The sequence below is a fragment of the Lagenorhynchus albirostris genome, chromosome 1 (genome assembly GCF_949774975.1).
Source record: "Lagenorhynchus albirostris chromosome 1, mLagAlb1.1, whole genome shotgun sequence".
Taxonomy (NCBI): domain Eukaryota; kingdom Metazoa; phylum Chordata; class Mammalia; order Artiodactyla; family Delphinidae; genus Lagenorhynchus; species Lagenorhynchus albirostris.
Window position 1 is genome coordinate 180,348,252 of NC_083095.1, and position 15,433 is coordinate 180,363,684.

Here is a 15,433-nt window from a genome sequence, read left to right on the forward strand (position 1 = left end):
GGGACCAATCAGCAGGAGAACACAACCAAATCTATAATTTACATACGGGGAAGTGGGAACCTATAAAACTGACATATTCGCGCCCAAAAGGGTTCCTTCTTCGACCTCCTGCGTGAGGACCAAGGAACCCCGGTGCACCGGCCTTCAATAAACCTCTTGCGTTTTGCATCGACTTCCGACTCTTGTTGTTTCCTGGGCGAGTCGAAACTCCTAGGAGACCGTGCAGGTCTAACATTTGGGGGCTCGTCCGGGATTCCACTCGCCCCGGACCACAAGAACATCGGGAGTTGGAGGTACCAGGTAAGCTCGAGCTTGATTGTCTGTTTGTCCCTTGTTCTTTGTGGGCCATTATCGGAGGAAAGCCGTAAGAATCGGCTTATTATGGAATCTGTATCGGACCTCTGGCTAGGCAGACGTGCTAATAGCCGGCGTCCATGAGCCCTAGGGGACGCCCTGGTGGCTCATCTGGAAGGAGAGGCAAACTCTGTCTCCCCTTCACTCGGTTTCGGCAGTTCCCTTGGTGATAACTGCCATCTGAAGAAGTTTCGGTTTTGAAGCGAGCTCGCGGTGGCCCATGCGTATATGTGTTTCATGGAGTTTTAACTGTTTCTGTATTGTGGTCTATTCTTTTTCTCTGACGGACGACAATGGGACAAACTGTGACGACTCCTCTTTCCCTTACCCTAAGCCATTGGACCGAAGTTCGGGCCAGAGCCCATAATTTTTCGGTAGAGGTGAAGAAAGGAAAGTGGCAGACTTTGTGTGCCTCTGAATGGCCAACATTTCAGATAGGATGGCCCCCCGAAGGATCCTTTTTATTAGACAAGATTAAGCTGCTGAAGTCTAAGATATTTAATATAGATCCCCACGGACATCCAGACCAAGTACCATATGTCTTGGTCTGGGAATATTTAATTCTCTCCCCACCTCCGTGGGTCCGGCCCTTTGTTTCCTCAACAGGTACGTCCGCGCACACATCAGCAGCGTCGGAGATATTAGCCTTAAAGAAAAACCCCAACACGGAAAAGCTACCTGACGCCCTGGATCCACCGAAGGCGATTTATCCTGACCCGCAGTCCGATTTGCTTCTTTTGGATTCCCCACCCCCTTATCCTCCGGCCCCAAATCCCCTACCACCTAGAGGACCCCCAGCTCCACTGCCCTCGGCACCAAGGGAACCATCCATGATGGAAGAAGAAAGGGGTCCCTCAGCGGGCACTAGGAGCCGGAGGGCTATCTCCCCGGACTCCACTGCCCTACCTCTTAGAGAGTATGGCCCCCCCGACGGCCAAGGGAATAGACCTCTCCAATATTGGCCCTTTTCCTCTGCAGATCTTTATAATTGGAAAATGCATAACCCAACTTTTTCCGAAAATCCACAGGCCCTTACCGCTTTAATAGAATCTCTTGTTTTCTCCCACCAGCCCACATGGGATGATTGTCAGCAGCTGCTTCAGACTCTCCTAACGACTGAGGAGAGGCAACGGGTTCTTTTAGAAGCCAGAAAAAATGTATTAGGCGCCAATGGGCAACCTACCCAGCTGCCTAACGAGATTGATGTTGGTTTCCCACTCGTCAGGCCAAACTGGGATTTCAATGCCCCGGAAGGTAGGGAGCGCCTGAAAATGTATCGCCAGGCTCTGGTGGCGGGTCTCCATGGAGTGGCCAGACGGCCCACTAATTTGGCTAAGGTAAGGGAAGTAACTCAGGGGCCCCAGGAATCGCCAACTGTGTTCCTGGAACGTTTAATGGAAGCCTTTAGACGCTTTACCCCTTATGATCCAACTTCGGAGGAACATAGGGCTACTATAGCAATGGCTTTCATTGATCAAGCGGCCCCTGATATTAGGAAGAAATTACAGAGGCTAGATGGCTTGCAGGGATTTTCGCTTCAGGAGTTAGTAAAAGAGGCAGATAAAGTATATAACAAAAGAGAAACAGAGGAAGAGAAGGAAGAAAGAAAGCAGAAAGAGCAGGCAGCCCGTGAAAGAAGACGAGATAAGAGACAAGAGAGGAATTTAAGTAAGATACTGGCCACTGTGGTTGGAGGAAGAAATATAGGGGATAGAAATGGGCAGGAAGGGCGAACGGCAGACAGAAGGCGACCATTAGACAAGGACCAATGTGCCTACTGTAAAGAAAAAGGACATTGGGCGAGAGAATGCCCTAAGAAAAAGAATGGAGGAAGGCCAACCAGAAACAAAATCTTAACATTGGAAGAAGACGACTAGGAAAGTCAGGGCTCGAACCCTCTCCCCGAGCCCCGGGTAACTCTTAAAGTGGAGGGGGAACCTGTTCAATTTTTGGTAGATACCGGAGCCCAGCACTCCGTCCTTCTCCACTCAAAAGGTCCTATCTCAGCTAAAAGGTCATGGGTACAAGGAGCCACTGGGAATAAACAATATTCATGGACCACACGAAGGACAGTAGATCTTGGGATTGGACGAATAACCCATTCATTTTTGATTATTCCGGAATGCCCCTATCCTTTGCTGGGAAGAGATTTACTCTCCAAAGTAGGGGCTCAAATCCACTTTCAGCCAGAAGGTTCCACCATAACTGATAATAAAGGAAGGTTACTTCAAATATTGACTATGAAATTAGAAGATGAATATAAATTATACGAGCAGCCTTCATCCTCACGAGTTAATGTTACAGATTGGGTAACTCGGTTCCCTCAAGCCTGGGCAGAAACTGCCGGAATGGGGATGGCCAAAAATCGGCCCCCGGTGCTAGTGTAACTCAAGGCAACTGTCACCCCAATAATGGTCCGTCAATACCCCATGAGTAGAGAAGCCAAAGACGGTATCCGTCCCCATATACAGAGGCTACTAGACTTGGGCATCTTAATAAGATGTCAATCAGCATGGAACACCCCTCTCCTGCCGGTAAAGAAACCAGGAACAAATGATTATCGGCCGGTGCAGGATCTACGAGAGGTAAACAAACGGGTGGCAGATCTCCACCCCACAGTTCCAAACCCTTACAACCTCCTGAGCACTCTTCCACCTCAGCATACGTGGTATACTGTTTTGGACCTTAAAGATGCTTTTTTCTGTTTAAGACTCTCTCCCCTGAGCCAACCCTACTTTGCCTTCGAATGGAAAGATCCAACATCGGGAATGTCTGGTCAGCTGACATGGACACGGCTACCTCAGGGATTCAAGAACTCCCCGACCATCTTTGATGAAGCCCTCCATCAGGATTTGGCATTATATAGAGAATCAAATCCCCAGGTAACATTACTCCAATACGTTGATGATATTTTATTAGCTGCTGAGACCCAAGAAGATTGTATCAAGGGTACTGAAAAACTGTTAACGGAACTTGGAACCCTGGGATATAGAGCCTCAGCCAAGAAAGCACAAATATGCCAACAACAGGTCAGTTACCTGGGGTATCTATTAAAAGGGGGGCAAAGATGGCTCACGGAGAGCAGAAAGGATACGGTGGCCCAAATTCCGGCTCCCAAAAACGCCAGGCAGGTTAGAGAATTTTTGGGGACGGCCGGATTCTGTAGACTATGGATTCCAGGGTTTGCTGAGCTGGCAGCCCCATTGTACCCCCTAACCAAAAACAGCACTCCTTTCGTTTGGGGCGATAAGGAACAACGGGCTTTTGACCAAATCAAACGAGCTTTACTTTCAGCTCCAGCCCTAGGACTGCCAGATGTAACCAAACCTTTTCATTTATATGTGGCCGAAAATAAGGGCATTGCAAAAGGAGTATTGACTCAGAAATTGGGTCCCTGGAATCGCCCAGTTGCTTATTTGTCAAAAAAATTGGACCCTGTGGCATCAGGATGGCCCACCTGTTTAAAGATAATCGCTGCAGTGGCCGTTCTAGTCAAAGATGCTGACAAACTAACTTTAGGACAAAATCTAACGATAACAGCTCCTCATGCCCTGGAAAATGTAGTCCGTCAACCACCGGATAGGTGGCTAACTAATGCCAGGATGACCCATTACCAAACCCTGTTGCTAAACTCAGATCGCATCAAGTTTGCTCCAGCCACAGGACTCAATCCAGCCACCTTGCTACCTGATCCTGACTTGGAAGGCTCCACCATCATACATGATTGTCAGGAAGTACTGGCCGCAGCACACGGCAGTAGGCCAGATCTGATGGACCTGCCCCTCCCTGATGCTGATTTCACCTGGTTCACGGATGGGAGCAGTTTCCTGGAGGAAGGTAAGCGTCGAACTGGGGCAGCCGTGGTAGACGGAAAACAAGTCATATGGGCAGCGGCGCTACCACAAGGGACCTCAGCCCAACGAGCTGAATTAATTGCCCTGACGAGGGCATTAGAGATGGCAGAGAATAAAAAAGTAAACATCTACACAGACAGTAGATATGCGTTTGCTACCGCTCATATCCACGGTGCCATTTACCAACAGAGAGGGCTACTAACTTCAGGTGGCAAAGAAATTAAAAACAAAGACGAAATCATGGCTTTGTTGACTGCACTCATGCTTCCTACTAAAGTCAGTATCATCCACTGCCCTGGACATCAAAAAGGAAATACCCCAATAATTAGGGGAAATAATATGGCTGACCAAGTGGCCCGAGAAATAGCATCGGGAGAAGTCATTCTAGGACTGTCAGATAAAGTTCCTGAAAAACCAGGCCGTGATGAAGAAATCATCCCGGCCACAACAAAAGGAACTTTGTCCCCTCAGCAAGCAGAATCCATGTTACAACAGATGCACAGATGGACACATTTGGGGACTAAAAAGATGGTAGCCTTGTTACAAAAAGCCGGGTACGAAACCCCTGGAATGACAAAATTAGCTGAACAAATTGTGCAGGAATGCGTCCCATGTCAACAGGTAAATGCTCAAAAAGGGAAACTTGAAACTGGAAAGAGACTCAGGGGGGACCGCCCAGGAACTTACTGGGAGGTGGACTTTACTGAAGTGCGTCCTGGAAGGTACGGTAATAAATACCTTTTAGTTTTTGTAGACACTTTTTCAGGATGGATAGAGGCTTTCCCAACAAAGAAAGAAACAGCTGCTGTAGTAGCCAAGAAGATTTTAGAAGAAATTTTTCCTCGATTTGGAGCACCAAAGGTAATAGGGTCTGATAATGGTCCAGCCTTCGTCGCCCAGGTAAGTCAGGATGTGGCCAGATATTTGGGGACTGATTGGAAATTACATTGTGCATATAGACCCCAGAGTTCAGGTCAGGTAGAAAGAATGAATAGAACTCTAAAAGAGACCCTAACCAAATTGTCCTTGGAGACTGGCGGTACAGATTGGACGGTGCTCCTTCCTTTAGCCCTGTTCCGGGTTAGGAATACACCTTCCCGGTACCATCTTACTCCTTTTGAGGTGCTATACGGGGCCCCACCTCCCCTTCTCACCTTAGGAGAAGAAATAAAACCAGACTGTCAAAATAACACTGACTTGTATGCTAGGCTATTGGGACTCCAACTGGTCCAAAAGGAGATATGGTCCCAACTCGCCGAGGCCTACCAACCGGGAACACCGGGAGAAACTCATCCTTTCCAAGTCGGGGACTCCGTATACGTCCGTCGGCATCGAACCCAGACGTTGGAACCTCGATGGAAAGGACCATACACCGTCCTCCTAACCACCCCAACGGCCATAAAAGTGGACGGCATCGCTGCCTGGATCCATGCTTCACACGTGAAAGCTGCACCAGCGGCGGCATCATCAGGATGGCAGGCCCAAAGAACCGACAACCCGCTCAAACTCAAGCTTCTACGAACCTAAGACTTATAATTTTGGTTTTACTGCCTTTACTGACTGTAAGTGATTTTAGCCCTCACCTGCCCCAACGTCTAACTTGGCAGGTAATTTCTCAAACTGGAGATATAACCTGGTCCATTAGCCATACTGCCCCTCCCTGGACCTGGTGGCCAGACCTTTTTCCTGATGTCTGTAAACTGGCCATAGGAGCTCCCTTTTGGGATCTAGAGAGTTATTATGATCAGCATAATGCTCCGTCCCAACTTCTAACTAAAGCTGATTACTCCGGAGAGGGTTGTAAAAACCAGGTCCGAAGAAGTTGGCTCAGAACCCTCTCCTTCTATGTATGCCCCGGGTTCCATCGCCCCCGATCCCTGAATTATAAATCCCTGAAAATTTATATTGCCAAAACTGGGGATGTGAAACCACAGGAGATACTTATTGGAGACCCACCTCAACTTGGGATTTTATTACAGTAACAGCCAACTACACTCATACTTCTTATAGGGGTCCCCGACCCATCGCCCCCGAATGTTCAGGATGGTGCCACCCCCTCAAAATTTCCTTTAGTAATCCTGGAAAAAGAGATAAAAAAATGGGTAAATGGCCACTCATGGGGCATTAGATTTTACAAGAATGGATATGATTTGGGAATATTAATGACCCTTAAGCTAAAGATTGAGACTCCTGCTCCTATATCAATAGGCCCAAATCCCGTACTTGGCCCCCCTTTGCTTCCCCCGGCCCCTTCAGCTACGTCAACAAAGAATGAGACTAATGAAACCTCTGGATCCAAAGAACCCACAGTTAAGCCTGGGACTCCACAGGATAGGATGCTTTCTTTGGTGCAGGCAGCCTTTACGGTCCTTAATGCTACAAACCCGGAGGCTACAAAATCATGTTGGCTCTGTTATGCTGCCCCTCCCCCTTATTATGATGCTATAGGATATAGTTCTAATTATACTAATGTCAGCTCCCCGGACCATTGTCGATGGAAACAGAAAGGGAACAGTAAATTAACTCTGTCTTCGGTTTCTGGAAATGGTACTTGTATAGGAACACCTCCCCAGTCCCATCGACACCTTTGTCATGATTTCAGCCTCCCTTCAGGCTCGGGATATCTTGTACCTCCCCAAGATGGATGGTGGGCATGTAACACGGGGCTCACCCCTTGTGTCTCTCTAGAGGTTCTCAACAATTCAGCTGATTTTTGTGTGCTAGTGCAATTAGTTCCTAGACTTAGCTATCATTCAGATTCGTCCTTCTTAGATGAATACGAGGGAAAAACAAGAAGGAAGAGAGAACCTGTAACCCTCACATTGGCTGTCCTTCTAGGACTAGGAATATCTGCCGGGATAGGAACAGGAACCACAGCCCTCATACAACAACCCCAGTATTATGCAAGTTTAAGACAGGCTGTAGACATCGACCTTCGAGCATTAGAAAGTTCCATAACTCAACTAAAGGAATCACTCACCTCACTTTCAGAAATGGTGTTGCAGAATAGAAGAGGCCTAGATTTGCTGTTTCTTAAAGAAGGGGGATTATGCGCCGCTCTAAAAGAAGAATGTTGCTTTTATATTGATCATTCAGGAACCATTACCAAAACCATGGATAAACTAAGGGAACGCTTAGATAAAAGGCAAAGGGAGAGAGAAAACGAAAAAGGATGGTTTCAATCATGGTTTGATAAGTCCCCCTGGTTTACCACCTTAATCTCTACTCTGTTGGGACCTCTTATTGTTTTATTGTTGATTTTAACTTTTGGACCATGTGTTCTAAATCGCTTGATAGCATTTATTAGAGAACGTATCAGTACTGTACAAGTTCTAATGTTAAGACAACAGTACCAAAGTTTACGAACAGAAGGTTGAGATTCCATGATTGGAATCAATAGTCACAAGAAAAAGGGGGGAATGTGGGACTCGAGAGACATTGTTCCAGCTAATGATTAAGAACTCTCCAGACAATAGGGGCTTCTTAGACAATGGGTGAATTTCCAGGATGTCCGGCCCCCTTCCGAGAAGGAGGGAGATAACAAAATGTAAAAAAGGTGTCTGTCAAAGACCAATCAGGCAGCTGGGGAGAAGGAGGGAGATAACAAAATGTAAAAAAGGTGTCTGTCAAAGACCAATCAGGCAGCTGGGGACAAGTTCCCTCTCTGGTCCGAGCCTAAGCCGGGACCAATCAGCAGGAGAACACAACCAAATCTATAATTTACATACGGGGAAGTGGGAACCTATAAAACTGACATATTCGCGCCCAAAAGGGTTCCTTCTTCGACCTCCTGCGTGAGGACCAAGGAACCCCGGTGCACCGGCCTTCAATAAACCTCTTGCGTTTTGCATCGACTTCCGACTCTTGTTGTTTCCTGGGCGAGTCGAAACTCCTAGGAGACCGTGCAGGTCTAACATTACCCTCACCAGGTGGAAGAAGTTAACTACGTGAGGACCAGGCTGTAGCCATGACATACGCTGCCACAATTCCAAGAATTGGCCTCAAAGAAATGGAAACAAACCGACCCTGGAACTGAAGATTAACTGTACCTAAAACAATCGAGATGACGCAGGTCAGACCACTGATGACCAATTTCAAGATGACTGTCAGAGCTGACTGCGCTGTTTCTGCAGGTAGCCGCCTTGCTCTGTCTATAAAGGCTCTTGCTTCCTGATTGTCGGAGTTGGATGCGAGTCGGCCTTTGAACAGGTGTCCGCCCTCCCTGCCTCCAGTTGCAGGCCTCCGAAATAAAGCAACCTTTCCTTTCCTACTGACCCTTGTCTCTCGACAACTGGCTTTCCAGCGGCGAGCAGCCGGACCTTGGTAACACATGGACCAGCTCTTGTTACCAGGAAGAGCTAAATCAGACTCCATGTTGGATCTGTTTCTTTTATTTTAACCTTTGCTTCCCGTTGCTTTTGTTCACTAAAAGGATACTCTCTATACATAATGGCCTGCCTTGGGGAACCCTGCCCCTCTGCCTGAATGTTAAACAAAAGTGCCTTTGTTCAGGGAAACATCCTGACCCTGTCCACTTGTGAATGGCTGCAAGAAAGAAGAAATTAACACATCCCCTCCCTGAGGCTGGCCATTCCAGGAGATATTTGCAAGACTTATGGCCTTTTTACTTTACTTCCTCACCCCCTCCCCCTCTCTGTTCCATCAAAGAAACTGGCATCCAAACCCCGATAAAATGGGTTTTTTTGGAGATATTAGTCTCCCATCTTTTCCGTCTGCGGCTTTCCGAATAAAGTCATGTTCCTTGCCTCAACACCTTGTCTCCCGATTTACTTGCCTGTGGTACGGCGAGCAGAGTGAACTTGGACTCCGTAACACTCTGGGCAGCACCCTCTGGCAGGTGTCTCTACCACCAGCCGCATCCTCTCCCAAGAGGTCTTAATCTCAGCATTTGGTGGGGTGGGAGCCTGCTAAATCTTAGTCCCTTCTGTGCTCACGCCTCCTGTGCCCTTGGGGTCACAGCTGCATTTGCATTCACTACGACAATGCTGCTTAGGGTCTTTTATCACCTTTACCACCTTTTACTAGTTAAAAATCCTCTTTAATATTTAATAAGAAACGGGAAATGTTTGTTCCCTGTTCAAATATTGGTGAGGTTTCTGCCTCCTGTTTGGACTCTGCGTGCTACATCAATACAATAAATACAAACAACAACCTAAACTTAACCTGTTTCTTTATATTCTGCAACGCCTCCCATTTAACAGAACTCAGTGACTCACCCTTACAGCCTGGAAATGCAATCCTTTACCCTTTCCAACACCAGGCGGCTCCTTTTTACTACTCAGCTGCATTGTTCAATAAGCTTGACCACATATGTTCTTTCCTTTCTTCCCACTTTAAGCAAAAGATCTGTGGTAGGTGGTAAATTATGAATGTGAGTAGGTTTTATGATAAATATATAATGTTACATGTCAATTATATCTCCAAACTAGAAAAAAAAATAGAGGTGCAAAAAAAAACCCACCCCAAATACATATATCTTCAGGATATGATTTAGAAACTTGGAATAATGTTTTCAGCTATTCCATCTGATGCCATAATATTATAGTAATACAGTATGATATTTTAAAACCAGGTTCAAGAATTTTATAGATACCTCCTCCAGGGTGTCTAGAAATAATATTAGTGCCTATTTACTGTGTTAAAGAGAAAACCACAGGCTCAAAATGGCATTACTCGTTCTAAAGCCCATGATACCAAATCTAGACTTAATACTTGACGTAATTGCAGTTTCAACCTTCCCCAGAAATGTACTGTTAATCAACCAGTCTGGAATTTTCTGGTCAGCACCAAGAAGATAATCTGTCATGGGGGTGTGGGGGGCTCTCCATTCTGCCCCCAGAGGAAGAAGAGGCAATCTGCATGATAAAACCCCTGCCTTTCCCTTTCCCCCAAAAAGATAAGCCCTAGCCTAAAAGCAATGCATTCTTCTCCTTCACGAATAGCTCTTTTTCCTATAGAAACCTCCCATTTTGTACAACCCCTTTGGAGCACCCTTCTAATTGCTAGACAGAATGCTGCCCAATTCATGAATCACCTAATTAAAGATTTAAAGTAGATCTTTAAATCTACTGGGTTGCATTTTGTTTTTTAACAATTGAATGCGGACTTCCCTGGTGGTGCAGTGGTTAAGAATCCACCTGCCAATGCAGGGGACACGGGTTCGAGCCCTGGTCCCAGAAGATCCCCCACGTGCTGCGGAGCAACTAAGCCTGCGAGCCACAACTACTGAGCCCGCGTGCTGCAACTACTGAAGCCGCACGCCTAGAGCCCGTGCTCTGCAACAAGAGAAGCCACCGCAATGAGAAGCCCGGGCACCGCAACGAAGAGTAGCCCCTGCTGGCCGCAGCTAGAGAAAGCCCGCACGCAGCAACGAAGACCCAACGCAGCTAAAAAAAAAAACAAAACAAAACAATTGAACGCTTAACTTGTCCCATGTGCTTAGTCAAGATATACGTCTTAATACACACACACTTTCTTCTCAGGTTATCTACCTTTCTTGTTCTGAAGATATGGAAGCTGAGGCTCAAAGATTGTAAGTACAGTAAGTCTCCTAATACGAACCTTCAAATTGCGAAGGTTAATCTAAAAATCACAAGCCTGGGAATTCCCTGGTGGTCCAGTGGTTAGGACCCCACGCTCTCACTGCCGAGGGTGCTGGTTCAATCCCCGGTTGGGGAACTATGATCCCGCAAGCCACATGGCATGGCCAACAAAAACCAAAAAAAACCAAAAAGCCACAAGCCTTAAGTGACAGAGTCTTACCCTCCATCCCTGGTGAGAACAGGCCTATGGCTCTACTATCCCTAACTGGTCCTAACTTTTTGAATGACTGATTTAGAAAGTTCTGGCTCATTCAGAATCTAAGTGCAACATGGAAGTTCATTCTTCAGCTTCCCATCAAATTCCAAATGTGTCTAATTTTAGATAACAACCCCTCTGCCTAGAATGGAAACCAACATCACAACAAACTAAGTGGTTCCTACACAGTCCTTATTTACAGGTTTAACAATTTGATTTCTGAATAATAGCTTAGTTATTATGCATAAAATACAGTCTTGGAAAAATAGCAATTACAGGGGTTTTTTCAAACAAATTAGATACAAAATTAACATGTTAACTTATAGAAAACAGATCCATGAATATTTATTAATAGAATGCAATGACGCGTCTCACTAAATCCTAGAATAATCTATCCTAACAAATGCTCATTAACGAATTAGTCAAAGAAAGTGGCATTAAAGTGCACCAAACTTTCACTATGGTGTACTGCTCAATTTTAACTAAGGAAAATATTGCTTCCACCTTTTTCCTCTTCAAAGGGCACACAACTTTGATGTGCCCCAAGGCTCACACACTTGTTTTCACTCACTGCCTGGGTGATCTGACCAAGTTTCCCAACTCTAGATCCATCTTTGTGCCAATTACCCCCACAATGGTACAGCCATCCTGGGCCTCTCTTCTGAACTTTAGGCTTTAAAGGTAGCAGAATATGGTACCCCGAAATATGCCCCTTTAGCATAAGGATTATTTTGAGCTAATTATTTTTGAGGAACTGCAGACACAGGTGAAGCCCTGGAAACAGAGTAGAAGTTACCCCTTTGTAAGAGAAATTTACATTTATAGAGGAACTCTCCATTTGTAAGTGTCTTCCTCTCCTACCAGAAAGATGACTCTAACTCACAAAAGAATCTTATTAAAGGAGAAGACACCCCTTTAAATTTGCATAACAGACCTTACCCTTTTTTGCTGGACTTCTTGGTAACCTCCCATAACTGGCCTCCCTCCACCCTACATCTTTCTTTTGTATTCAGCTGAAGATGGTATTTAAAGCCCTGGCTTGGGCCATCTTGGAGTTTTACTCATTCTTCCTGGGTAACTCCTAGGTATACATGAGACATGCATGTTAATAAACTTGTTTGTTTTTCCTCTTGTTAATCTTTTATAACTGGGACTGTCTCAGCCAAGAACTCAGAAGAGTACAGGGTAAATTACTGTCCCTTCTCTAAAGACTCACATAACCAACTACCAACTTAACAGCCTAGATGGATGGCTAAGAGTTACATCTGAGATATTATGTCCAAAAGGAAGCTTATGATATTCCCCCCAAAGCTATTCGTGTCCTAGTTTTCTCCATCCCAGTTCATGGCAACTCCATCCTTCCAGTTAGCCAGCTCCCACTCTGTGCCTATCAGTCCTACCTTCAACATAGATCTAGAACCTGACTAGTCTCACCACCTCCAACTCCTGCTACCACCACAGTCATTTTTCACCAAGCATATTGTCCTAGTCCCTTAACTGGTTTCCCTGTTTCTACCCCTGTCCTCACTATAGTCTAATATCAAAGCAATTGCCAGGATAATTCTGTTGAAAGATAAACCAGATTATGTCATTCCTCTCCTCCAATCCCCTCATGTCTTCCCATCTGTGACAGTGTGATTTATAATAAACATATATATATTTTGGTCTTCATCCGTGCTTCCTGCCTCACAGCAGCCCAAACCCTTGGAATTTCCTAAGCGACAAGCACCATGAGAGAACTTTTCGTTATACTGATAATATTTGGTCTTCTGTCCTCAGTTTCTGAAATAGTGGAAAAAGGTGAACGGGGTGTCTTTGGCTATTCGTGAGAAGCCCCTTTCAACCACACCTGATTTTATGTGAATGAGGTGACTTTTGAAAAGCCCCTAAGGATGGGGGGGGTGGTTGCCAGGGGAACCAACAATGATGAGAGGGTTAGAACTTTCCATCCCAACCCCCAATTCCTCTGGAGAGGGCTGGAGGTTGAATCAATCACAAAAAGTCAATGATTGCATCAATTCTGCCCAGGCAGTGAAGCCTTCATAAACATCCCTGAATTACAGGGTTCAGAGAGCTTCCAGGTTGGTGAACAAGAATGAACTCATGTGCCAGGAGGGTGGCGCACCCCAAACTCCACAGGGACAGAAGCTCTCGTGCTCCAGACCCTTCCAGACCTCGCCCTATGTATCTCTTCCTCTGGCTCTTCATTCATATCCTTTAATATTCTCTGTAATAAACCAGTAACCGAGTAGGTAAACTGGATTCTTGAGTCCTGTGAGCCACTCTAGCAAATCAACTGAACTTGAGGAACCTCTGAGTTATAGCTGGTTGTCAGAAGCACAGGTGACAACCTGGACTTGCAATTGGCCTCTGAAGAGGGAGGACAGGGGCAGTCTTGTGGGACTGAGCCCTTAACCTATGGAATCTGACACTATCTCCAGTTAAACTACAGGACACAAGGACAAAATAGTGGCTACCAGTAGGGAGAGGGAAAGAGGGAGGGGCAACACAGGCGTAGGGGATTAAGAGGTACAAACTATTAAGTAAGCTACAGGATATAATGTACAACATGGGGAATATAGCCAATATTTTATAAGAACTGTAAGAAGAGTAACATTTAAAAATTGTGAATCACTATATTGTACACCTGTAACTTACATAATATTGTACAGCAACTATACTTCAATTAAAAATAAATAAATAAGCAAACTACAGGACACACCCAGTCAGTGTCTGCTGAGAATTGGAGAATTGCTTGGCGGTGTTGAAAAAACACATCTGACCACCTCATTCAAGGTCAATGCTGAAGTCCTTACAAGGATCTAGGTCCCAGGCCATCCGGCACCATCCCCTTACCTCTGACCTCATCTCCACTGCTCTCTCCTCCCCCCACTGCTCCAGCCTCCTGGTGACACCCACGCCCACTCTCTTCTGCTTCCTGTCTTGCCTGGAACACTTTGTTCCCTGAGAGGGTTCCCCCTCCAGCCTGCAGGTCTTCCCCCCAAAGTCATCTCCAAGAAGCCTTCCTTGACCACAGTATCTAAAATTACAACCTCCTTCCCCACTCCACACACTATTTCTTCGGCTCTGTTTCCCCCTTAGCACTCACCACCACTTAACTTATTTATTATAGAGTCTGCTTGTCTATCGCTGGTTTCCTGACTAGAACTAAACTTCACAAAGGACACGCTTATGTTGGTTTGTGGACTGCTGCTTCCTCATGGGCTGATTCTTCCCTCATTCCGGGACTGCAGTCAGTACTGAGCCTCTCCCACTCACACCAGACACCTGAGAACCAGCACAGTCTCCCCCCCCCCACCCCACCCCCCAGCACCGCAGGTGAAGAGAAACTCACACGCGCATCAGTGGTTCCTTTGTTCACGCAACAAGCACTAACTGAGGCCCTGGCACTGTCAGTCTGGCCGCTGAGCACCGCCAGTGCGTTTTGCTGGAGAAGCTCCCCACCACGGAATGCTCGGGAACCCAGGGCAGGAAGTCATTCCTCTCAGTCAACCACTAGAACAGGTGAGACACTGTGCCCACCGAGCTTACCATCCGCTGCTGCCAATATGTATTTTCACAACCACCAATCAACCAGGTTCTGATCCCTTTTAACAAACGCACCCACTTAATACAGTTGAGCGGGGGCAGCTGGTCTGGCGGCACCATTTCACTGCGTCGGTTCCCACCACTGGGCTTTGGTCCCTTCTTCCCATTCGGGAGCGGCCTCAGTGGGCGGGGTTTGCCTCTCAGCCAGCCCACCGGGCACCACGAGGCCCTTGTCTTAGGGCCTCCACAGCAGCTAACCTAGTGCAGGCCACTTACGGATTTCAAAAGGTTTTTAGAAAGAAAAGTACCTTTTTTTTTTTTCCCAAGAAACGTCAGCTCTACATTATCCAAATAAAACTGGAGCAGAGGGGGCAAAGAAGGATTATGAGATGGAAAAACTATAGAAAAAGGTCAGTAACAGTTATATTGGCAAACACTTCTGTGGTACTATGTACGCTATATACATGACATTCTTCCAAACACTCAGATTAACTCACTGGATGCTCGCTATGAACTATTAAGGAGGCACTATGCGCCATCATCACCATCGCGGCTGTTTCCCCTTTGAGATAACGAGGCACAGAGAAGTTAGCTAACTCGCCCAACTCTTGGGGCCTGTAGCGTGTCATTAGGATTCGAACCCAGGCAGTCTGGCTCCAGAGTCCGTGCTTAGTGTACAGTAGTACATTTTAGAAATCAAAACAGCAGCCCTGTGGCCTGGAGCCAAGAGCCCGGGGAGCGGTGGAGCGCGGGAAGGAGCGCGGGGAGCCGTGTTGACCTGAGGGAGGGGCAGGCAGCGCGGGCCGGGGCGCCGCAGCTCGCGCCGGTCACCTGGGGCTGAACTGGAATTGTTCAAT

The 15,433-nt window shown here is 46.5% G+C and overlaps 1 protein-coding gene across 1 annotated transcript; it reads left to right on the forward strand.

Moving 5' to 3' along the window:
• Positions 1–647: 647 nt before the first annotated feature.
• LOC132528809 (uncharacterized) lies at positions 648–5,735 on the forward strand. The gene is given in 1 exon segment (XM_060164910.1): positions 648–5,735. A coding segment is annotated over 1 exon segment (5,088 nt).
• The last annotated feature ends 9,698 nt before the right edge of the window (positions 5,736–15,433 follow it).